The 26,489-nt window shown below is 38.2% G+C and overlaps 2 protein-coding genes across 2 annotated transcripts in view; both read right to left on the bottom strand.

The window, feature by feature from the left end:
• LOC128123840 (phospholipid-transporting ATPase ABCA3-like) overlaps positions 1 to 26,489 on the bottom strand; it is a 122,649-nt gene that overhangs the window by 7,217 nt on the left and 88,943 nt on the right. The window contains exons 18-25 of the mRNA XM_052760133.1: positions 26,051 to 26,348; positions 21,242 to 21,494; positions 20,896 to 21,100; positions 17,383 to 17,602; positions 16,755 to 16,919; positions 4,963 to 5,154; positions 3,883 to 4,043; positions 3,469 to 3,663 (exon numbers count right to left, since the gene is read on the bottom strand). Of these exons, the coding sequence (XP_052616093.1) occupies positions 3,469 to 3,663; positions 3,883 to 4,043; positions 4,963 to 5,154; positions 16,755 to 16,919; positions 17,383 to 17,602; positions 20,896 to 21,100; positions 21,242 to 21,494; positions 26,051 to 26,348 (1,689 nt within the window). The remainder of the gene's footprint in view (positions 1 to 3,468; positions 3,664 to 3,882; positions 4,044 to 4,962; positions 5,155 to 16,754; positions 16,920 to 17,382; positions 17,603 to 20,895; positions 21,101 to 21,241; positions 21,495 to 26,050; positions 26,349 to 26,489) is intronic.
• On the bottom strand, positions 1,891 to 2,580 carry LOC128125640 (elongin-C-like). The gene has a single exon (XM_052763238.1). It carries the CDS (start codon positions 2,543 to 2,545, stop codon positions 2,207 to 2,209), a length of 339 nt encoding a protein of 112 aa, XP_052619198.1. The 5' UTR covers positions 2,546 to 2,580; the 3' UTR covers positions 1,891 to 2,206.

The raw sequence follows: 26,489 nt of genomic DNA on the forward strand, positions 1-26,489 counted from the left end.
ATTTCAGATGCCTGTCAAAATACTTAAAATTCTTTGAAGGGATATAATGGAATTAAAACTCTCCCAATGCATTATTAATAATATCCAGAATATAATCTAAAATTAATTGGCAAAAGATGTATGCAAATGACCCGCACTTCAGTGAACACAGTAGAAACAGGCACTCACATAGCCACAATACTGGAATAATCAGATACAAATGGGAAAGAAACTCTTACAACTATGCTTAAATGAGGATAATGAAAAAAGGCTGTAATTTAGATAAGTAAGAAAACTTCATAGAAAACGAAACAACAACAAAGAAACAAATGAAAATTTCTGAGCTAAACCTTTTGGTTGAGGGTTGGAGAGGTGGAATAGTTGGCAACATGTTTTCCATTCAAGCCTGAGGACTGAAGTTCAGACCCTTAGCTCTCACATAAAAAGCTGGGTATGCCAGTTGGTGGGCAGGTAAATCCTGAAGGTTTGCTGGCCAGGAAACCTAGCCAACTGGTGAGCTCCAGCTTCAGTAAGACACTCTGTTACAAAAATTAAGGTGGAGAAATGACTGAAGAAGATACTTGACATTGACCTCTGGCCTTTCCAAACACAACTGTGTACATGTGTACCCATACACGTGTACATTCATATGAACATGTATGCACAAATAAAATAATTATGTCAGGAATAAAAACTTGATAAAATAGAACTAACATGAGGTTGGATGTAATTTGAAGATGAAACAATATAAACTAATCAGCATGTGTATGTGTACACTCATTCAAATAGAAAATATGTAGGAAAATGAAGAGAGACACAGGACTTCTGGGGTGCCAGATCAAAGGGATGAGCATATGTAGAAACAGATCTAGGAAGGGACCAGAAAGAACAGGAAAATGTGTATTTTTTTGAGTGTCTCTGAACTGAAGAATTGTAAGAAATTAATAAAGAAAGTGTTAACAACTAGGAAATGTATAAAAGATACAAATAAACTATAGGAAAGGAAACTGGTATCTTTTAAATATTTCCTAAAGTTATATAGTTCCACTCATAATAAAGGAAAAGAAAAAACTGCTTAAGTAGTATTTTTAAAAATGGATCATACTAAAAACAAAAAAGAAAAGATGGGTCAAATATTCTGTTGTGTTAAGTGCAGGGGAACAGACACAGTCACACACTGCCAATGTGCAAATTCATATGCAGGGAAAGCGTTTGGTAAAGCTGAGAAGATGGTGTACGATACACAACCATATTCCAGATAAAATGAAAACAGACCCTTGTAGATGACTGCATAGGAAGGATGTTTGTAGAATGATAAAGTGGTTACTGTTTTTTGCACTTAGGAAAGAATGAAGTGAAGTTAGGTTTAAGTTAGCCTTGCTAACTGTACACTACTTACACTGTTTTCATTTATGCCTTAAGTAATGAATACCTTCTTTGTTCAGTTTTTGTTGCTATATATTTTTAGAATATATATATTTTGCCCTGCCTTGAGGTAAGTATGCTCTAGTTGCTAAGTTACAGCTCTGTCTTGGTTATCTATTGACACCCCAGGTGTAATTCTTCACTTTCCCTTGGCTGCACATGTGGCTTTTTTCAAACCTGTATATACATTTTATCTCCCAAACCTGGCTTGTCTATGTGTCACACCACTGTACTAGGCTTCAGAGAACTCCACTGGACACTTTTTTTTGCAATTAAACAATATTGCAGTTTATCAAAAAACATAAGAAATTTCAACTCTTATTCTGAGTTACAAAAATCAAGGTCTGGTTTAGTTATAAACATGATTCTTCATGTAATTTTTGCATAACTCTAGTAATGTTCAATGGCTGTAAGATTAGAACTGGTTCTTAAAAAAACACTAAAAACATAAAAATACTTAAAATACTTAGCCCCTGTATTTACCTGTAGAATATGTTCATTTATGCTTACATTCCAGGATTTGCTATATTACTTATAATTTTAAAGGTCACATCCAAAGGAGAAAGCAAACCACCTACAAACTGGCATTATTTGTTTATTTCTTGGCTTGTGAACGTCCTTAATTTGTTGATGTAGTAAACAAATTTCAACTCTGCTATACAAATGACAGAAGGAATCTGCTCAGCAATTAACTTTAAAGTTCAATTTCATACAGGTAACATGCTATATGTGGAAAAATGACTAACTGAACTACAGGTATTAAATACTGAAAAAATGAACAGTTTATTATAATTTATTCTATTTAACAATCTAGGAAGTTGGCAGCCATAAGCAGCTCCAGTGCAATTTCAGGTGCATTTGGGAATTCAGGAATCTCAGTGGAGCTGTTAGTGTAGCGGACCTTGTAGGTAAAATACATGCATACTTTCGATAGCACGTGCAAAGGGATATCTCTGAAATTGACCTCATTGGTTTCATTCTCAGCAAACTGCCCTGGTCCACTCAACATGGCCTTTATTGTTCCTGATGTTAACGCATGTTCTCTTTTTACAATAAATTCATGCCTATCAGAAGATATTAATTTGACATACATGGCGTCAGGGCCTTCACAGCCACCATAGGCTTTCTCCCCTCCATCCATTATGTTCTTATGAAATTCTACTTGATCCCACAGGAACTTTAGTAGCTTCCTGGCAAGGCGAAGACACAGTCTGCAAATAACTTGTGTCTGTAGGAAGTGCATTGTTGTTCTCCTCCACTGGACACTTTATGGGTTGAAAATGCCCAAGATCACCAGTAAATTACTTTCTTGAAAGTTTATTTCTTATTTGGCTTGAGAGAGAAAATTTTATCCAGGTTTTCCCTCTAACTCTCCAATTTTCATGATTCTGTCTCCAGTTCCTTTATTCTGTATTTCAGTGTTGATAATCCACCAAATCAAGTCCATATTCTTTCTGTTGTACACATTCCTGATAGACGGTCTTATCTACTTTCACAGTTTAAGTTTCATCTACACTTTGATAAACCCCAAATTCATATCACTTTCCTATCATGGGTTCATACTGTTCATTGTATGCTCCCATTTAGAAGTATCATAGATGCCTCAAGATCCAAATGCCCTCCAAACACACTCTCTCAAGATATTTACTCTCTTGGTGAGTGGAGCCTTCACCTTCCGAAGTTCAACAGAAATCTGGGTGCCATCCTCACTTCGTTCTTTAAAACTTACATCCCAACAGAGCTGAATCCTTTCAATCCTTTCTGTTTCTCACAATCATTTTTTTTTTTAGTTAGTTGTACTTCCAACCCTATGTCAGAGCAAGTTAGGTGTGAGAGCTGTTCTCCTTCAGTTCTGTCTATTTGCAGACACTTATTCTTTGTTTCATGGGAAAGGATATTTTCCTTTCCTCAAACTCAGTATGGCCATGGAGTCTTTCAATTCTAATAAGTGAGGATTTATGTATCAGGGTCCTTAGTGTCCCTGTCCCCCACCAGGTTCCTCAACAATTTGCCTGTCTATCTCCTTCATCAAGACATTAAGTCATTGGCTAAGAAGAGAAATACCTTTCTTGGATTTCCAGCGACACTGTTGCCATCAATCAATGCAACTCCAGAGGTGATAGTTTCTTCTCCGGTCAGCATTTTGAATGTAGTAGTTTTTCCAGCCCCATTTAATCCAAGCAATCCAAAGCACTCTGATCTCCTGACTGCAAGGGAGATATTTCTCACAGCCTTGACAACAGGACACTTAAAATAAATCTGAGAAAGTTAAAAAAAAACACAACAACTCACAATGTCTGAGACACTGGTTATGAACCACAGCTATTACCTCAGATTCCTAAAGCTAACAAACTGACAATCTCATAAGAGCACTTCCCTTCCAGCCCTCTGCAGAACTGCAGTGAACAAGCACTGCACTGGTCAATTCCAGGCAGGGATGCTTAAACTCCAAGGCAGCTAGCCAGGAAGTGACATTACCTTTGTAACTTCTTTAAGGACCAGTGGGGTTTTCTGTGACCTGAGCATCAGTGTGAGAACTTCCATTCTTTCTCTCCTTATGTCCTCATCCTCGTCTTCTTTGATTCCCTGGTTAGATATTTTCAAGACCAGGAGTACACATGAGGGCATTCTATAGAGAACTGGTTTAAATCAACAGCTTTAAGAAAGCTAACCTGCAGGTATAATCTCAAAGATATGAAGAAATACTTGAGCAGTTTCTAAGACCCTTTCTCCCTGTTTCCTAAACTCTCACATGCAAAAACATACTTCTGGTTGGGTCCATTTTAGAAGAATATGGCAGCCGAGGAGAGTCAAAGACACAATTCTCTGAAACTACTGTTATGAATATTTTGTAAGAGCCAGGGGCGGTGGATAACTACAAGGAAGCAGTTATTTCTGGACACAGTAGGGCAGGTGCACACAGGAACTCACAACAGTTGTGACAACATTCACAAGGCCCGAATAAACTTAATCCAGACAAAAACTCAGCATGGAGTGGGGGTGGGTGGGAACAAAATCCCAACCTAGCTGAGGAGCTTAAGGTAACTGATAGCTTCCAGGAGAGAGAATTCATTTTCTTTAAGGGTGTGACCCCAGGTAGGTTGTCCACGTTCCAAAGGAAGGCTACACATCCAAGAATATTTGGGCAGCACAAATTTGACCCAGTAAGCTTAAAAAATAAAAAGAGGACACAAAGTTGGGTGTGTATGGAATGAGGGCTGGATCTGGGAGGAGCTGGGGAAGGGGAGGGGATATCCTCAAAATACAATGTATAAAATTCTCAAAGAAAAAAGAGTTTCTACATTTAGAGTGAATACTATGTTCTTACTTGCATAAGGACAGTTATTTCAGTTGTAGCTAACCCATGAAAAATGACTTATTTCCTAGAGGGGTAAACCCAAGCTAAGATACTTACACCTCAAACAAGCCACTGACCTATTTTAGTGTAGTCAAGTAACACTTTCTTTAAAAAGTAATGGAAATGAGAAAATGTAAATTCCTGTTTTCTGACTGAATGTTGTGCTTTCTTTAAATTATATTTAAAGTCTAGTTAGTTACTTACTTGCCTGCCTTTTCTGAATTTATTGTAGAAATAAAAAATAATGTTACGAAAGACAAAGTTCCTCAGGTTCCAGGAAATAGTCTCCAGAGATAAAAGCAAGAGGAGAAAAACTAAACCCATGGTAGCCAGTGTGATCAGAAACTTCCCAATCCCACGCTCTCCAAAGCCATACACATTGTTCTGAGTATCTGAGGACACAAGAGAGACAGTCATCTTACTTTAAAAACCAGCACAGCATTGAAAACAGTGCCAACAGTAAGACATACAGGAAAGAAAAGATCTTTTCTCTTTGTTTTTTGTTTTTTTTTGTTTTTTTGTTTTTTTGAGACACTCATGTAACTGAGACTGGCCTTCAACCTGCTGTGTGGTTGAGGATGGTCTGAAATTCTTGACCTTCTTTCTATCCCAAGTCCTAGATTCATAGGTATGAACCTGCTTAAAAGAGTTTTAAGTTAGATTTAATAAGTATAAGATATAGCAAATAAGTAACTGTCTTGTTATTTTACTTGACCTTCTTGATGTGGTTATTTATAGTTGTTGATCTTTTGTTTTCCCTCTAGCTTTTTTGTTTTCTATTTTGGCACTGAGCATTGACCCAGGCAGGGACTCAGACATATAGCTAGTGCTCTACCACTAAGCTGCACCTGGGTGGCTGTCCTCCCCCACCAAGAGTAAAGATTAAACAAACAAACAAACAAAAAACAACCACAGACTCTTCTCTTTTCTCCCCTGAAAACTGAAATGACCACACATACATGTTTTAACTTGTGGACTCTCCTATTCTCTGAATCTCTCCACTCCACCCCTACTCCCAGGATCTTTTGTAGTCTAGGCTAGCCAGGAAATGATAATGCAGTCAGAGATGGCCCTTTCTTTTTTTTTTTTTTTTTTGGTTTTTCGAGACAGGGTTTCTCTGTGTAGCTTTGCGCCTTTCCTGGAACTCACTTGGTAGTCCAGGCTGGCCTCGAACTCACAGAGATCCGCCTGGCTCTGCCTCCCGAGTGCTGGGATTAAAGGCGTGCGCCACCACCGCCCGGCCCCTTTCTTAATGCTTTTAAGCACTGGTTTGTATTTCTCAATGTGGAATCTTTGGCTAAATTTATTCCCAATTATGCTAATTTTGATGTTAATATAAATGAAATTGTTTTATCTACTTTCAGAGTGTTTATTGCTAGTACACAGAACTATTTAGATTGCTTTTGTGTGTGTTGATCTTATATTCTGAAACTTTGTTAAATTTGTCCATTAGCTCAGTTTGAATATATCAACTGAATTTTCTGTCTATCAAATCATGCCAGGTTGGGTGTTCTACATATACTTGCTAGGTCCAGTTGGTTTAGGGTATTATTCATATCTTCTGTTTCCTTTTTGGAAAGCTTTTCTCATTGAGTACGAAGTGCTAATGCTAGGCATAATGGTGCAAGCCTTTAATCCCACACTTGAGAGGTAGAGGCAGGCAGATCTCTGTGAGTTCAATTGAGGCAAGCCTGGTCTACATAGTGAATTCCAGGACAGCCAGAACTACAAAGTGAGACCTTGTCTCAAAAACAAAACAAAATCCAAAATAAACAAACAAAAAATGTATGGAGCACTTAAAGCCTTCAGCTATTAGTATATAACTATCTTCCCTTTAGTTCTATATTTTGCTTAATATATTTTGGTGCTTTTTTGAATTTTAATATATTCTTGATGATGTGGCACCTTTATCTGGATAAAAATTTGCTTTTATACCTCATAAAATTTTGACCTAAGATCTACTTTGTTTTATATTAGTATAGTCAGTGAAGTTGTTTCAACTTTTATTTACACAGAATTCTTTCTTTTTCCATTTTTTTTTTTTTTTTCATTTTTCGAGACAGGGTTTCTCTGTGTAGCTTGCGCCTTTCCTGGGACTCGCTTGGTAGCCCAGGCTGGCCTCGAACTCACAGAGATCCGCCTGGCTCTGCCTCCCGAGTGCTGGGATTAAAGGCGTGCGCCACCACCGCCCGGCCCATTTTTATTTTTAACCTATTTATATCTTTGTATCTAAGGCTCTTAAAGACAGAATATACTTGAATATTTAAAAATAAATTCTGAATATGTATGCCTTTTATTAGAGAATTCAATTCATTTATGTGCAAAGTACTGATAGGGACTTGCATCTGTCATTTTTTCACTTGCCTTCTATGTCATATCCTTTTGGTTCTTCAGTTCTTCCATTTCTGCCTCATTTCCTATTGTTTTGTTGTTGTAGAACAGTTTGGTTAATTTATTATTTCTGTGTATGTTACTTTCTTAATGATCCCCATGAAGATTGTAACCATTATTTTGTTTGTTAGATTTTATTAAAAAATGATTTTCTTTTTTAAGAAAGGTTGAGAGAGAGAGAGAGAGAGAGAGAGAGAGAGAGAGAGAGAGAGAGAGAGAGAGAGAGAGAGAATGTGTGTGTGTACAGTTAAGTGGAGAGACCAGAAGTATGGGATTTATGTGAAGCTGAATAGAGAAAAAGGCAGCTGTGAGCTGTCCATTGTGGTTGCTTGGAATCACTGGGTCCTCTAGAGGAGCAGTGTGGACTCTTAACCACTGAGCATCCCTCAGGGCCCAGGCTGCAATTAACACAAACGTATGTGAAAAAGATTAGTTTGAATTAATATCAATTTATCTTCAGTAGTAAGTACACTGTGTTATCATAGCTTTATAAATCTCCCATCATGGCTGGGCATGGTAGGTCATGCCTGCAATCCCAACATTAGGGAGGTGGAAACAGGAGGATTAGAAGTTTGGGGTCATTCTTGTCTATACAGAGAGTTCATTGCCAGCCTGTGCTACATGATAATCTGCTGCAAAGAACCCAAAACAAAACAAACAAAAGCCTTAAAGCAGAGCAAAACCAAAACTATCCCTAATGGTATTGTTTTCATGAATTATAGTTTTAGATACTGTGTAGCCAATAATACAGATTTTAATTATTGTTATAGTACTAGTTCTCTAAAACACTTTTGGGGGGTGGGAAACAAGCAGTTTTAATCCAAAATGCAACAACACTTCGATGGTTTCGTGTGTGTGTGTGTGTGTGTGTGTGTGTGTGTGTGTGTGTGTGTGTGTGTTTTGTTTTGTTTTTGAGACAGGGTCTTTTTACATAGCCCTGGCTGTCTTGGAATGCACTATGTAGACCAGGCTGGCCTTGACCTCAAAAGATCCATCTGTCTCTGCCTCCTGAGTGCTGGGATTAAGGTGTGCACCACCTTGTCCAGCTTTTGTGTTGTTTTTTTAATAGCATCTTTATTTCATCACAAGGCTTCAATTTGTTATCTATAGCTTTTTCTTTCAGTTGATTTTCATTTAGTTTTTTTTTGGTGGAACACTATACTAGCATAAAATTTTCATTTATTTGCAAATATCTTAATTTCCCTTTCTTTATTGGAATAATGTTTTCTTTTCTGGATATAGACTATTTGGCAGTGGGGTTCTGGACTCTGAGACACAGACTTGCTATGGAGCACAGGTTGGCCTCAAACTTAGGACCCTCCTGCCTCAGCTTCCCAAGTGGTAGGATTAAGTGTGTGCCATCATAGCTGGCTGGCTATGGAAGTTTTGGTTTTTTTCCTCTATTCCTTTAAATAGGCCAGCCTTTGCTTTCTGGCCTCTATAGTTTCTAGTGAGAAATAAGTTGATACTTTTCTTGGGATCCTTTGAGACACATCACTTCTTGTGGCAGCCTTCATAATTTTTGTTTTGTCTTTGACATCAGATAATGTTATTGCAGTGTTTCTCCCTGTGGAATGCTGAGTTTATTCAGATCGGAGTCAAGGCGTTTTGATGAATTCATTCATGTATCTTAGAGTGTTTTGGGGTAGTCTTTGGCTGTTGTAAGTTCTACTTGTTTGTAATGCTCTATAAACTGTTGTATATTGGGAGTGGGTTCATGCGGGTCTGTGGAAAGAAGGCACAGAGCATTCTTTTTCTTTTTTCTTTTTCTTTGCCCCGAGACAGGGTTTCTCTGTGTAGCTTTGGAGCGTGTCCTGGAACTCACTCTGTAGACCAGTCTGGCCTTGAACTCACAGAGATCTGCCTGCCTCTGCTTCCTGAGCGCTGGGATTAAAGGCTTGCGCCACCACAGCCCAGCCCAGCTCAGAGCAGTCTCTCTGGACTGACTCATTCATAGCCTAGCAAAGGGCTTTTTATTGTTCTCCAATTTACATCTTTTAGCAAGTTAATTTCCATATCCCAAAACCTCTTATCTAAGCTCCCTAAAGGGACAATGCCAAATGTAAATCTTCAGTTAAGGAACACTGTGGTTTTCTGATCATTCCTTACCCAAGTTTTCATAGGCTTTGCAACTTCAGAAAATTGTCAGACAAGATTCACATAGAAGGTACTGGGAGACAAAAGGTAGCAATCACAAAAGGCAGATCCAAGCTAGGTGTTAACACTTAGGAATCAAACCAGCTGCAGCTCTGCAGGAATTCTCCCAACAATAAACTATTTTTGAAAAAAAAATTAACCTTTATTGTGTTTGGTCACTGAATATTCCATTACCTTAGTTATCAGATATTGATTTGACAGTATAGTCTCAAATGTTTGGGGACAATAAAAAAGGAGGAAAAAACCCCTAGCCTGTTAAAATTGGTTGTGGGTTGAAGTCATTCTTCTAATACTTAACCAATCTTTCCCTAATTCTTCTCTAGTTCTTTATTTTTTGCTTAAAGCAAACTTATCTCATAATCTAATCAAAGTAAGATTACTTCGGTTCCAACTCTGGATCTTTGTGGGACTTTCTCATTTTATAAGTATGGCCTTAACAAATTATCTTACATTCCTGTTGTAGCATTGCAGCTCAGATGGAGAGTCGGGAGCCAAGGAACACCACAAAGTCACTATATGCTGCAAGTATTGCATCTTATAGCCCTGCTCCAGGGAAAGGTTTCCCCAATTGCAAGTGTAACAGCTCTGCTCTGTCAGGGGAGGGTTTCCCGGGGAAGTTGTTACAGCTCTGCTCTGCTCTGGAGAAGCATTACAGTTCTAAGTGTTACAACTGCTCCACCAGGGAAAGTTTCTTCAGTTCTGCTCAGCTCTACTCCGATCCTCCACTCTGCTTTGGTGAAAGGTATTACAGCTGGGCTCTGACAAAAATGTCAGAACTGCACACTAAACCTCACTAAAGAGATTTATTGTGTATGAAGAATCTAGGAAGATGGCTGCCTCAGGTGAGAAACAGCAGCAAACTGAACAGGGTACAGACCTTATATAGACTTGCTTGGGGGTGGGGATGGGGGTGGGGGTGGGCTGTAGTGGGTAGTCATTCCAACCTTGATCTGGAAGTTCCCACCCCCATTGAGGCTTCGGTAACTGTCACGCCTACAAGGCAGGGGCCAAGAGAGGACCTTAAAGACCTGAGATCCGGATGCGCTGGCTCTTGGTTCCTGGACCCTGGACGCTGGAGGTGGACCGAGCAGAGTTCTCCAGAGAACACAACCGGACTGCGCTGTGTCTTTCCCAGACCCTGCAACCTACCTATCCCTTCATTTGTAAGTTACACCACTAAATAAATCTCCCTTTTAACTACGTGGAGTGGCCTTAATGATTTCACCAATAGTGGGCAGAGCTTTCCAGGGTGGTTTGGGATTGGTGAATTTTTGTAGTCTAGGGCAAGCTCAGGAATTAGAGCATTTTAAGCCCTGGTCTTGGGGTCAAGTCAGGGTCAGGGTGTTTTTCCTTGGCCCAGATCTTGGGTGTAGCCAGGGGCAGGACATTTTTTTCCTTGACCCTTTCCACCCTACACCTATAGCACCTTCCTCACATTACTCCTTCCTAGAGTCTTGTGTGGTCGCTTTTTCTTGACTACCCCTTGACATTCACCTTAGGTGACTAGAGTTACTCTGCATCTTTAAATGCTTCTGGAGATGTTCAGAAGGCAGTCACAGCACTGAGAAAGACCCAAGAGTTTTACCAGTGGCAATCCCTGAGTTGCTCTCTTAGGCATTTACTATACTTACATAAACATACAACCACAATTCTTGGGAACACAGCCCATACTGTCTCTCTGCCATCTATAACCATGAATGCTATACAGGGAGTGAGAAAAAGCAAGTGGATAGATTAAATGTCCATAATAAGTTTTTTACCAAAAATTAACAGCTAGCTTCATTCTTTATTAAATATTTCCTTTTGTTTGTTTGTTTTGTTTTTTCTTTTGGAGACAAAGTTCTCAGTGTAACAGCCTTGGCTGTCCTGGAACTCACTTTGTAGACCAGGCTTGCTTCTGCATCCCAAGTGCTGGGATTAAAGTCATGGACTACCATGCCTGGCTGATATTTCCTTTTTTTAAAATAAGTTTTTAGTAAGGTTCATTACCTTCCTGAACTCCAAAAAAGTTAATTCTTGAAATCATTACCATCTTGCATTTTGTTTCAGTGGTGGTGAGAGATATCCTTGGACATGACTACTGTCTCATTTTTTTCATATATTGATTTTTTAAGTTTTTAAAATTTAATTAACATCTTTTCATTTATCTTACATACCAACTACAGTTTCCCCTTCCTCCTTTCATCCCGTTCCCTACCCCTGACTCCCTTCTACCTCCCTCCCCATTCACTCCTCCTCTATCTCCATTCAGAAAGGGGCAGGCCTCCCACGGGCTTAACAAAACATGAAACATCAAGTTAAGGTAGGACTGAGCTCCTCCCTCTGCATAAAGGCTGGGTGAGGTAATCCAGCATGGGGAACAGGTTCCCCGAAAGCCAGCTAAGCACCAGGGACAGGTCCTGATCTCACTGCTAGGAGCCTTACAAATAGACCAAGCTACATGACTGTCACACACATGCAGAGGGCCTAGGTCAGTCCCATCTAGGCTCTATAACTGTTGGTCCAGAGCTCCCACAAGCTCAGGTCAACTGTCTCTCCGAGTTCCTTCATCATTACCTTGAACTCCCTGGTTTATAACAATCCCTCCTCCCTTTCTTCTGGAGGACTCTCAGAGCTCGGCCCAGTGCTTGGCTGTGGATCTCTGCATCTGCTTCTATCAGTTACTGGATAAAGGCTCTGTGATGACAGTTATGGTAGTCACCAATCTGATTGTAGTAGATGGCCAGTGCAGGCACCCTCTCCACTACTGAAGCCCTCTTAGGGCAGCAGGCAGCACACCAGTCTCATATACTGATTTTTAAAAACATCCCTGCTAAGTATTTTAGTGATGCACTGTAGACTAGATTAGAATCGGTTTCATGACTTCTTTTTCAGTGAGTGTGCCATTGGTACACAGAAAAACTAATGATTTTTGTATTTTGACTTTGTAGTATGCTACTTTGCCAGAGCTAAATGTTTTATGGTAGTCTTAAGAGTGTTTTAAGCATAGGATGGGTTGGCAGTTAAGAGATAACTTGACGCTGGGCGGTGGTGGTGCACACCTTTAATCCCAGCACTCGGGAGGCAGAGCCAGGAGGATCTCTGTGAGTTCGAGGCCAGCCTGGTTTACAGAGTGAGATCCAGGACAGGCACCAAAACTACACAGAGAAACCCTGTCTCAAAAAACCAAAAAAAAAAAAAATGACAACACACTTTCCTATGGGTTGGCTTTAAATGTCTTGTGGTATTCTGGCAAGACTTCAAGCAGTACACTAAGTAAGAGTAGCAAGAGTAGATAGAGATCCTTGAATTATTCCTTTAGAGGAACTGCTTTCAATTTCCCCCATTTGTTATAATGCAGTGTAGGCTTGTCATATACAGCCTTTATTAGGTTGAGTTATGATCCTTACTCTCCTAGTTTCTTCATGGCTTTCATCATAAAGGGATGCTGAATTATGTCAAGTTTTTCTGCATTTGCTGAAATGATTATGTGATTTTTATATTTGATCCAATTTATGTGCTGTATTACATTATTAACTTATCGTCTGATTAAGGCGTAGCACATGTAGGCCCATGCAGGCTCTGTGGAGAGAACCAGACAGGACTGACAAAAAAAAAAAAAAAAAAAAAAAAAAAAAAAGGCAATGAAATGATGTTCTCTATACTCATAGGATCAGTGCCTAGCCCAATAGTCATTAAAGAGACTGTCTCTAGCTGCTGATGGGAGTAGATGCAGAGACCCACAGCCAAACATTAGGGAACCCCACAGAAGACGGGGAGGAAGGACTGTAGGAGGAAGAGGGATCAGGACTACCAGGAGAACATCACACACAGAATCAACTAAGCAGGGCTCACAGAGACTGAAGGGGCATCTCGGAGCCTGCATGGGTCTACACTAGGTCTTCTGTATACATGCGGTGGTTGTTTAGCTTGGCGTTCTTATGACACTCCTAACAATGGGGGTGGGGGTGTCTCTGACTCTTTGGCCTGCTCATGGAACCTTTTTTTCCCCTACTGGGTTGCCTTGTCCAGCCTTGATATGAGGGTTTATGCCTACCTAGTCTTACTGCATCTTGTTATGCTATGTTCAGCTGACATCACTAGGAGGCCTGCTCTTTTCTGAAGGAAAATGGAGGAGCAGTGGATATGGGGGAGAGACAGAGGGGCTTGAAGGAGGGGAGAGAGGAGAGGCTGTTGTTGGGAGGTGTTGTGTAAAAGAATAAATGAAAAAAATTTATTTCTTCAATTAAAAAAGAATTTCTGAATTAAGGAAGTTAGTCTATAGTTTTCTTTGCTCTTATCAGGCTTTGGTATCAGAGTAACAGTGGCCTTCACAGGATGAATTCTGAAGTACCTCCTTCCTTTCTAGTTTATGGGAACAGTCTGATGAGTATGCTGGTTAGTTTTAATTGTCACCTTGATATAACCTGAAGTCATCTGGGAAGAGAGTCTTAAAAAAGGAATTCTTTAGATCTGGTTGGCCAGTGAGTAATTCTGTGTCTTGATGGTTAACTGATTACCAAGCCCATTGCAGGTGGCACCATGTCCTAGGCATTGAAAAGAGAGAAGAAAGCTGGCTGGCAGCAATTAAGTGTGCAGCATGAAGATATCCGTCTCTCTGCTACTGAGTGTGCATGAGGTGTGGCTCACGCTCCACCACTGTGCTTCCAGCAATGATGTTCTCTAACCTGCAATTGTGAACTAAACTAACCCCTTCCTTCTCCAAGCTGCTTTTCTCAGCCTATTTGTCATGGCCTGAGGAAGGAAATCAGGAGTACTGCTGGTGACTCTCTTTAAGAGGTCTGACAGAGCGGGTGGTGGTGGCGCACGCCTTTAATCCCAGCACTCGGGAGGCAGAGGCAGGCAGATCTCTGTGAGTTTGAGGCCAGCCTGGTCTCCAAAGCAAGTTCCAGGAAAGGCGCAAAGCTACACAGAGAAACCCTGTCTCGAAAAACCAAAAAAAGTCTGACAGAATCCAGCAGTGAATCTATCAGGTCCTGAACTCTGCTGGTTGGGAGACTATTATTGCTTTAATATTGTTCTTTGCTTATCTGTTTATGTTTTTAAAATAGATTAGTTCAATTTTGCTAGATAATAAGTGTCTATAATTCTATTCCTTCTTCTAGATTTTCCAATTTATCAAAATGTAAGTTTAAAAAAGTATTTTCTAATGATCTTTAGGCTCTCAATGGTTATCTGTTGTAATATCCCCTTTTCATCTCTTAAATTCTAAATTTAAGTGTTCTATTTTGGCTAATTTGGATGTGGATTGATGAACATTGTCTATATTTTCAAAGAACCAACTCCTTCATTGATCATATGTATTGTTCTTTTGGTTTCCATTTAATTTTATTTCTGATCTTTATTATTTATGCTTTCATTTGGGGTTAGGTTTGTTTTTGATTTTCTACAACCTTGAGGTACACCATTAGGTTATTTATTTAAGACTTCTCTTACATTTTTTCTAAATATAGGCACTCAGACATAAAATTTCCACTTCTTACAGACTTTGCTATATCCCAAAGGTTCTGGTAAGTTGTACTTTTATTTTCATTTGCTTCTAGGACTTCTAAAATTTCTTTTATGAGTTTCTCAAGGACTCATTACTTAAACACATTATGTATGACTCAACGATCATTTAAGAGTATTAATCTCCTTGTATTGTATAGTTCTTTTGTTGTTGACTTGTAATTTTAAAACACAAGAAATAGTTTTGATTCTCTTACTTTTTAAAGATTTGATTTATGGATGATAATGTGATTTATTTTAGAGATGGTTCAATTGGCTGCTGAAGAGAATATGTATTCTATGGCTACTTCATGAAACTGTCATTTTATTTCTATTGTCACTGAATTGTTTCTTTGTTGATTTTTTTGAGAGGGGTGGGTCTGGATAATTTTTCAATAATAGTAGTGTTTGAAGCCATTCATTATTGAATCTAGACCAATCTATCATCATGTTTTTTATAAAACTGGGTACTAAGTTTAAATGTTTATTATTGTTATAAGTTTTTTAAGTTAAAACTTTAACATTTATTTACTGTGTATGTCTCTGTTTATATATGTGTAAGAGCATGTGTGCCATGTCACATGTAGAGGTCAGAGGGTACCAGTTGGTTCTCTCTTTAGAAATCAAATCCAGGTTGTCATGTTCAGTGGTTGAGTAGCTTTGCCTGTGAGGCATCTCAGTAACCCTGCAGATCTTCTTGATAGGGTTCCCTTTCTGAGTATTCAGTAGCTGTCTTTATATATATGGACTAGTTTTTGTTTAAAATGTACTTTTTAAAAATCAAAATATATACTCTTACTCTAGGTGGCTATAGATTCTCTATGAATTTAAATGCTTTTGGAACTGTTCAGAAGTCAGCCACAGCACTGAGAGAGACCCAAGAGGTTTACCACTGGCAATCCCTGAGTTTCTCTCTCAGGTATTTATCATACTGACATAAACATACAACCACAATTCTTTGGGAACACAGTCCATATCACCCATGAGCATGCCACTGACTTGTACTTTCATAGTTTGTTTTTCCCCTATCCCTTCACTTTTAGTCTGCGTGTGTCTTTGCCAGTGTCTACTGGTGATAACACACATTTGGATCTTGCTTTCAGATCCAATCAGCTAAACTGAATCTGTTAATTGGAGACATTAGACTACTAACATTTATGGTAATAAATGTTAATCTGGGAAGTATTTGCTGATTCACATAATTTTGTTGCTCTTCTGGTTGGTTTTAATATTGTTTATTCTTTTCTTTCCCCCTTATTTGTCGTATAGTTTAATGGCTTATTGGGTTGAGAATTTTTACTTTTTTCTTAGTTCTCATTTATTTATGATTCCTTTCATAAAATGAATTCTTTGCTGAGTTTGCATGATTATGGCTGCCTTTCTTATTTACCCACATATAGAGTTCTTTAAGCATTTTCTATGGTGCTGCTTTACTGGGCCATGAGATGCTTTATCTTAGATGGTCTTCAATTTCTATTGATTGTAGAAGTTAACTTGGAAAGGTACAGTAAATTTTGTCATCAGTTATCCCCTCTCAGAGCTTCAACTATATCATTCATGCTTTTATGGCTGCCAGGGTTTCTATTGAGATGTCTGATATAATTCTGATGGATTAGTCATTGTAAGTAATTTGGAACTCCTCTTTTGCAGTTTTCAATATTCTTTATCCTGTAGTCTTAAAAGTTTACAATGTGACGTGGAGAGGGATTCTCAGGTCATGCCTAATTGGGGTTCTAAATGCCTCTTTTTCTTGGATGTCCATGTTTCCCAAAATTTGAGAAACTTTCTGCAAACACTTCATTGAGCAGGTTATATGTGCCTCCAATTTGCAACTCAGCTCATTCTACACAACTGGAAGAAAACCAGGCTTTTCTTACTTTACATAACCTTAATAGAAGTGCAGAAAGGAGAAAGGAATATAGTGTTTGTATGGGCCTGAAGAGTTCCCAGTACTCACATGACTCACTGCAATCCATGTAAATGCTTCTGAATTCCTTAGCACACAGTGTTTTCATCTCATAGTCATCAAAATACTTGCTGATACTCATTGCAAAGTTGTAACTAGGCAGTATCATTAAAGCTGTATTTATGAAGCTGTTGATGAACTTAGGAAAGTCACTACCTGTAATTAAAAGATAATAGATTAGCTTCAGTTATTGGAAAAGTAGTGAACTGCCTCATAAAAACAGACTTCCCCCAAATGATTAAGCCATTCTTAGACAATTATCAAACTATCAGACAATCCTTAAGAAAGTACCATCAATTGCTAAATGTACCCACCTAGATAGCTTGTAGAGAAATAACAATCACACAATTGAAGAGTAAATTTTGGTAACAGTGACTTCCTAGTATCTGTTTTCCTTCCTTTTTATTCTTGGTTCTCTTCTCTCTTTCTTCCTCCTCCCCCTTTTCCTCCATCTCTAACTCCCACATACCCACTCAATAAATATTTGCTGTTTTCCAAAATCATAGGTTTTCATATTACTGGAAAGTGTTTATCAGTTAATTTTTAATTCTTATGTTATTTCATCCCCATTTATTTAATGTATTTTCTGGAAAAAGGGAAAACTGTACAGTGTTCTTACCATAAAATTTCACTACAGTGTAAATGATGATACTGAAAATAGTTGAAAAGTAGTTAAAGAGCGTGAGCTTGATGTAGGCAGTAGTGCTACTTCTGAACAGAAAGCTTCCAAGATACATGAGGGGAACAGCACACCAGCCATACAGCATAAAAATCAGCATCGTGTCCAGAAAGTTGTAACTCACAAAAAATGCATCCACTTGGCAGAATATGAATACGCCCTGGGACATAGAGTATAGAGGTCAAAGCAAGGTGAAGGATACTATGCACAGCTACTATTTCTACTAGACCATAATCATTCGCTACTAATTCTGGTCATTTTTTAAGCTTTAGAATGTAAGCCTTAGGTGGACTATTTCCCAAGTGAGACTATTACAATGAGCACAGTAATTGAACACCTCTTTCAGTTTTTCTCCTCTTTGAAATGGTCCTTACTTCCCACAGCCATGGTCAAAGGCATAGTAACTATATTTGTATTAAGTCAATCTGGATTTTTCTTGGGGGAAAAAGACCTAGGATATAAGCTGCTTTTCTTAGGATTTCCCTATGGCTGCATTGTTCAGAGTGCCTTCTGGTGGTTGATCTGAACTTTAGCACTCTTTTTCAATTACTCTTAATCACAATTGAAAAGTGAACTGAAGAGCACACAAATTTAGAGTGATCTAGATTTGGAAAATAATTACTAGTGCCACTAAAGAAATTTCTAAAAATCTGCATATTAGCTTGTAATTTCAATTTCTTTAAAAATAACAAGTTGTACCTTCTGATCAATGACATGATTATTTAGCAAGATCACTAGTTCCTGGAAGGAAAGGCTAAACTAAAAATGTTCCATTAGAATCCTGTGTAGTTCTTGGAAATATTTTCTATTCAAGCACTAGTGTCTGAAGGAAGCAAATGAAGAGACTCAGTGATCATAGGTGAAAAAACTCTAATGGCCCTAACCATGGTTGGCTCCTCCCCTAGCAAACAAAGAGGGTTTGTAAAGACAGGAAGAAACTAGGGAACTTAGAGGCACCTTTGTTCTAAGACTTACAAGTGGGAGAAAAGTTCCACTCAGAACTGGGTTCAAAGTTCATTTAAATTTACCCGGATAAGTGAAGCGATATGCTATGTTGATACATAGGATATGAGTCAACATATCAAAAACACGAAATTAAAAATAACATAAATTCAATGAAATTAGAATTTTCTTGAAATAAGCTGCTTTGGAAGTTTATATGAAAACCAAATTATGTCATGGTAAAGAGGGCATTTTGCAAAAGATGAATAATACAGGAAGTGGGGGAATGCCAATGCACAAAAATCATGAAATGTACTTTAAAACTGCCACAATTAAAAGCAACTGTTAAGAGTAGCACATTACAGAGTTGGGAACATAGCTCAGTTGCAGACTTACTGCTTTTATGCACAAGACTCTGGGTTCAGTCCTTAGTACCATCACAAAGTGGCCCATTAAATATATACCAATGGACAGAATTACACAATACAAAATATACTTAAATGCACATTGATAGTTATTATAGTATAAAATCAGTATTTCAAACCAGTGAGGGGAAGACTGATTACTTTAAAAGAATGTCATAGCAATGAAGTAGCTATTTAGGAAAAAAAGTCCAGAATAATTACATCATTTTTTACCAAGAAACAATTTTTAAATGAGGGGGGAAATAGATAATAACAATATTGGTAAAATAAACTGTGTTTCAGGCATTAAAGTTTGAAGAAAATATTCCTCCCTGAAGATTTTATGAATAGAAATATCTAACAAGAACAGCATATTTTGAGGCTTATCTCCAAATCAATATTGACTTGGCTATGCAAATCCTTGGTAAGGCCAGTAATTCTAACATTCACTTAAATTTAAGCTCATCAAAAGATAAGCTTCTGTTGACACTCTTCAATACATGTCTAATGAGGAGGTAAGCTGATATGAAAGGTAGAGTAAGATTTTTAGAAAGAGGAAGTTGCAGAGGTTGGAGAGATGGCTCAGTGGTTAAGGGCACTAAGCCGCTCTTGCAAAGGACCTGGGTTCAGTTACTAGACACACATGGTGGCTCCTAACTATCCACTGGAACTCCAAGGGCATCAGAAACATACATAGTACACATATATACATGCAGACAAACATTCGTAACTAAAATGAAAGACAATCTTAGAACAAATTTAACTTCTTTTCCTATTTATATATCTTTACTTTCCTTCTCTTGCCTTATTGCTCCAGTTAGTGCGTTGAATGCACTATTGAAAAGGAGTAGAGATAGTGGATTTCCCTCTCACTCACTTCAGTAGGATTGTTTTGTACTTTTCTTCTTTAAGATGAGCTTAGCTATGGGTGTCTCATGGCTAGCTTTATTTATGCTGAGGTCTGTGCCCTCTGGTCCTTCTTCCTCCTATGACTTTTATCATGAAGGCATGTTGGATTTTGTCAAAGGCTTTTTCAGCATCTATTGAGATGAACATGTGATTTTCATCTTTAAGTCCATTAACATGGTTTATTATACTTACTGACTTGCTATGTTGAACCATCTCTGCATTTCAGGGATAAAGTCAACTTGGTCATGGTATACAATCTTTTTTTTTTTTAATGTATGTCCGTATTCAGGTTGCAAATATTTTGCTGGACATTTTTGTCTCTATGTTTACCAGAGATATTCACTTGTAGTTTTCTTTTCTGTTGTGTCTTTACATGCCTTTATCATTAGAGTGACACTGGCTTCATAGATGGAGTTTGGGAGTGCTTCTCTCTCTCTCTCTTTCTTTCAGAAGAATTGGCTGTAGATCTTCTTTGACAGTCTGGTAGAATTCTGCTGTGACTCCATCTGGGCCTCAGCTTTTCGAAGTTGGGAAGCTTTATTATTATTATTTTGGCCTCCTCATTTGTTATGGGTAAGTTTAGGTTGTTGGTCTTGGTGTTTTGGCTGAATCTAGAAATTTATCCATTTATTTTAGGTTTCCCAGCTTAATGGAGCACAGATTTTTAAAATATTCCTTTATAATATTCTGAATTTCTTTGGTGTCTGCTATGTTTCCTTGCTCATTTCTGACTCTGTTAATGTGGATCTTCTCTCTTTTTCTTTCTTTTGGATAGTTGATTCTTCATATTGCTTTGTTTCTATTTCATCAATTTATGCTCTGATTTTTAATATTTCTTGCCACTGAATAGAATTGGATCTGCTTTGTTCATACTTTTTCAAAGTTGCATCAGTATGCCTCTATTGATGCTTTCTCTGACTTTTTAAAGATGTAGAAGATAGAATCTTAAATTTTGCTCATAGGACAGCTTTCAATAAAAGGGATACAAATAGGAAAAGAAGAAACCAAATTACCCCTATTTACAGATGACATGTTATACACAAGAGATCCCCAAAATTCTACCAGAAAATTTCTAGAAATGATAAGTCAATATAGTTTCAAATTACTTGACTACTTTCAAGATGAAATCATTTGAGTAGAAATTAGTATGGCCCCCAGAAGGTAAATGACTTTTGATACAACTGCAGCTAATACTCACCAGTAGTATACAGGAGGCAATGAAGAAGAAGAGGAGATCACACAAAAAGGCAGGCAGCCAGTAAGTGAGCACACACACACCACTCAGGAACTGGATGTGCTTGGCTTGACTGATCCTTTCAGTTACTGTCTGCAGACTAAAGGTCCCAACCACTACAGAAATGCCAAAAGCCAAACACTGTACTATTTGTAATCCACTTACAGTCCTACAAAAGATGGAATAAAACATGAAATAAACTATGAAATATAGGTAGGAAATATTGACATGAGCTGTTTTTCAAATGAATATGGCCAAACAGCAAAAGTATATTAAGACTCAATTTCAGAAAAAGGAAAATCATACATACATTGTGTTAGAATCATAATAAGAGTGAGGCTGAGGCTGAGGCTTATTAAAGACGGTAATGGAAGCATTAGGTCCAGAAAGTGTCATAAAAAGAATGTTGTCTAATATCGCCAGGGATATTGCAGGTGAATGATATGCCTCATTATTGAAGAAAACAGTGAGTACTGTTTTGTTTTTCTCAACCTCAATAGAAAGTGCAATAATGCAGAAGCTACGACACTCTTTATTTTTCAATATGTAATCATTTATATCACCTAGAATAAAAAAGAAAATGTCAGTGAGCCAACATGTAGCTCACAGTTAACCTTTCCTGTATTGGAAAAGAAGGATAAAAAAAGTTGTGTGTTTTAATTTTTCCACTTACCATTTTGTTTTCCAAATCCTGACAATAGATATTTTTCTTTAAGAATTTTATACCATCATTGATCCTTATAATAATCTCACTGTATAATTCATAACCCAAACCATATATTAAGAATATATTATTTTTGAGACAGGTTCTATGTAGCCCTGGCTGTCTTGGAACTCTCCATGCAGACTAGGCTGGTCTCAAACTCATAGACATCTATCTACCTGCCTCTCCTTCCCAGGTGCTGGAATCAAAGGTGTGCACCACTATATTTGGTTTAAGAACTTATTTCTTGCCAGGCGTTGGTGGCACATGCCTTTAATCCCAGCATTCCGGAGGCAGAGCCAGGAGGATCTCTGTGAGTTCAAGGCCAGCCTAGTCTACACAGCGAGATCTAGGACAGGCACCAAAACTATACAGAGAAACCTTGTCTTGAAAAACCTATATATATATATTTTTCCTTAACTGTCTAGAGCACGCATGATTTGTTACTTTTAAGGAATTGCTTTGGCTATCCCATTTCATTTGTGTTTCTGTATAAATTATAGAATTAGCCTGTAATTTTCTGTAAAGCACCCAGCGGAATTTTGACAGGAATTGCCCAAACATAAACTGAACAAGGGACACCAATGAATATACCAAAGTGGATGAGGAAATGCCCACAAACCCTCAACACCACACAAAGAATTACAGGCAACTGAGTAAAGCTCTGAATGGGAGAGGTGGTTCTCCCCTGGGAAGAGCACACCGTTGTCCAGTGCCAAATGGTCAGCCCTGAAAACATACATACAAGTAGCATTATATGGACTGAGTAGATTATATTTAGGCATATATGTGCATATATATGTATACATATACATATATATATATGCATGAGCCGCTCTTTGTCATTACTCTCTTTGTTTGATGTAAATAAATATTTGAAGCTTGAATGTTTTACTAACTCATTGTATGGAATACTATCAGCCATCAACCTTCCTTGATGTCATATTTTCAGACAAGAGGTTGCTATATAAATCACATAACCATATATTTTAAATAAATTGTCCAAACATACTGATGACTTCTGTAGAACATCTTCTCAATTTTTATTTTTTTCCAACATAGATATGGTGAGAATTTTCTCTTTATACCTCTACTTCCTTTTGTTTCATATTTCATTTTCAATTTATCTAGTTCCTTTTATATTTTACTATAGATGGCAAGGACAAACCAGAACATAATTTTAACACACTGTTTAGAAATCTCCTTGGCTAAATATTTTCATCATTTACATGTTATACTTGCCACAAAGCAGCAGAATACAATTCAATCAAATTATTTGCTTCTGTGTTTTTATTTTTTTTTAAGAATTTATTTTTAAGTATTATGCATATGTCTTTTTTTCATGCATGAATGTCTGTGCTCCTCTTGTGTGGTGACATCAGAGCCTTGAAGAAGGCATTGGATCCTCTGAACTGGAGTTACAGGTGGTTATGAGCCACCATGCGGTGCTCTGCAAGAGCAGCAGTGCTATTAAACACCAGAGACATTTCTCCATCCCCTATTTGGCTCTTTATAACAAGGACCACTCTTCCTTTAGTTTTCAATAACATGCCCCTCATTACCACTTGATATATAACCAGAGCATCCTTAATGCTCATATTTCAGCCAATATTGTTTTCATAATATATTTCTGAGGTAGTATTTTTCTTTAAAATTTTCTTTTTTTCCTGTATTCATGCTCATCAGAATTATCTTTAGTAACTCCTAAAAGCCTTTCAAAACTAGGATTTTTTTCTAACATATATCTTCAAACTCCATAAGCTTCTTGTTACCTTGTTCCAGAGCCAATTCCATACTTTTGGGTCTATGCCATAATAACACCCACTTCCTGGTACCAAGATATATCTTTATTTTCTATGTTGTCTATTAGAATTCCCACAGATGATTAAAGCACCAGAAGTTCAGTTTTCAGTGTGAAGGCTAGAAGTCTGAGGTCAGTGATGGCAGATTTGATTTCTTTGACACTTTTGTCTTGCATTTTGGGTAGCAGTTTTGTCTGTGTCTTCACAGAGTCTTTCTTTTCTGCATGCATGTTTACATCCACATTCTTTAATTTAAAATTATTTATGTGTGACTATGTATGTATATGCCAGGGGTGTGTGGGTGCCAAAGTGACCAGAAGAGGGCATCTGATTTGCGGGAGCTGGAGTTAAAAACAGTTGAGTAGCCTGACATGGATGTTAGGAAAGAATCTGGGTCCTTTGGAAGAGCAGCAAGAGCTCTTAACAGCCCAGGCATCTCTCCAGTTCCCACTTTCCTCTTCTTACAAGAACAACAGTCACTGGATTGGGTCCTATGTTAATGACCTTATTTTAAATTTAATTACCATTTCAAAAACCTTACCTACAAATATAGTCAACAAAGTACTTGTAGTTGGGATTTTAACATTATGAGGGGCACAAATTCAGTCTATAAGTTCTTTCTTTTTTATGTTGAAAAGTGGACATTTATGATGCACATAATAACAATTAGTATACACTAACTATTCTATTGCTATTCTTTAAAAAAAACCTGTTTCTCCTCATTTGTTTAGTAATCTATGTGAATCAATTCTGTAAATACTATACTCCTATATTCTTTTTTTTAAAAATTTTTTTATTTTTATTTTGCAATACAATTCAGTTCTACATATCAGCCACGGATTCCCTTGTTCTCCCCCCTCCTGCCTCCCTCATCTTCCCCCCAGCCCGTCCCCCATTCCCACCTCCTCCTGGGCAAAGCCTTCCCTGCGGACTGAGATCAACCTGGTAGACTCAGTCCAGGTAGGTCTAGTCCCCTCCTCCCAGGCCGAGCCAAGCAATCCTGCATAGGCCCCAGGTTTCAAACAGCCAACTCATGCAATGAGCACAGGACCCGGTCCCACTGCCTGGATGCCTCCCAAACAGATCAAGCCAATCAACTGTCTCACCCATTCAGAGGGCCTGATCCAGCTGGGGACCCCTCAGCCATTGGTTCATAGTTCATGTGTTTCCATTCGTTTGGCTATTTGTCCCTGTGCTTTATCCAACCTTGGTCTCAACAATTCTCGCTCATATAAACCCTCCTCATTCTCGCTAATTGGACTCCCAGAGATCCACCTGGGGCCTAGCCATTGCTCTCTGCATCCAGATCCCTCAGTAGTTGGATGGGGTTTCTAGCACGACAATTAGGGTGTTTGGCCATCCCATCACCAGAGTAGGTCAGTTCGGGCTGTATCTCGACCATTGCCAGCAGTCTGTTGTGGGGGTATCTTTGTGGATTTCTGTGGGCCTCTCTAGCACTTTGCTTCTTCCTATTCTCATGTGGTCTTCATTTACCATGGTCTCCTATTCCTTGTTCTCCCTCTCTGTTGTTGATCCAGCTGGGATCTCCCGCTCCCCCAAGCTCTCTTTCCCTCGACCCTCGCCCTTCACTACCCCCATTCATGTCCAGGCTGTTCATGTAGATCTCATTCCATTTCTCTGTCATTGGGCGATCCCCGTGTCTTTCTTGGGGTCCTGTTTTCCAGGTAGCCTCCCTGGTGATGTGTATACTCCTATATTCTATATAGTGTACAGCCACTGATTTCTGTTTGACTTAATAAATAATTCTTGCATTTATTATTATGCCTGCCTCCTACTGGTCAGCCTTGGGTCTGCTATCCTTTTTTGATAGCTTCAAGGCCATTAATGGCTTTTATTGAGTTCTATTGAGCCAGTGGGAGTGAGTAAAGGGGGTAACCCTAAGCTATAGTGCTACAGATCTTATTCTTACAGAGGTCACACAATTTTCTTTGAATAGTCACACTCTAGTTTGTTCTGTTTTTGGTTAATGCCCAGTGTTCTAAAATGCTTGACTTTAAAAAATTGTTTACTCAAAGTTCAAATTCGTCATTACTAGGTCTTGTACTTGTGACATAGCAAAGATATTGAACAAGCTAGCTAAGCTTGTTTTTAGCATAATAAAGACAACACAGAGAACACATCTAGTTATGGTTCTTACCAAGGGTACATGTTGAAAAAAAATCAAAATAACTATCTAGATCATCTTCAAAAATTAGTTGTCAATCCATTCTTTAGCCACTGATTTAGAGGATGACTGATATAAAAAAAGGGCAGCCTTTTTGTGGTGGTCTGGAAGAAAGCAGTAGTCTTTCAATGAGAATAAAATGTCTAATGCTAAATTGCACAGCAGCACCATACTTTCATCTTTCCCATCCCCATGAAGGGCGATGCAATTAGCAGAGCCACAAACAGCCAAAAAAGGCTCCACCAATTACCAACTTGTGTGGACAGTAGTCTTGAAGTGTGTATTTTGCCTCTGATTTAGCTGCTTCTATGATACTGGTGACTAGTAGGATGAGAAAGAAGTGGGTAGTTAAATACCACAGTTATATACATTGCAAATGACAAGTAGGTCTTTATAGAGTAATCTCTTCTTTTTGTAAATGAGTCTTACCTCTTATTTTTCGTAAGTTTTGATTCTTTGACTTTAGAAAATTCTTAAGGTTCTCTGTGAGATTCAGAGCCAAATCAGAGTTCCCTGAAACTGAGTAAGGCACAATGGTTTCACCATAGTGACTCAAATCCAATTCTCTTTCAGGTATATCATGATCATCTGAGTGCAGAGCTAATAAGAGATATGTAGTGGCAAGCAAAATTACTGTTATCTGTAGCAACATCAACTTCCAGTTGCGCCAAATGAATAATGCTCTTTTTATAAACATGGAACAAAATTGCTGGCGGTAAAGTGGAAACTATAAAGAGAAAGGACAATAGTATTTTGATGATTAGAGATTCGAGTAGGATACTCATGATGAAATCTATTCATCATGCTTTAAAATCTATGACGCAAAACTATGTGCATAAGATATAATACAAATGAATTCTAGTTGACT

The sequence above is a fragment of the Peromyscus californicus genome, unplaced genomic scaffold, assembly GCF_007827085.1.
Source record: "Peromyscus californicus insignis strain IS unplaced genomic scaffold, ASM782708v3 Scaffold_4__1_contigs__length_199733344, whole genome shotgun sequence".
In the NCBI taxonomy this organism is placed as follows: Eukaryota; Metazoa; Chordata; class Mammalia; order Rodentia; family Cricetidae; genus Peromyscus; species Peromyscus californicus.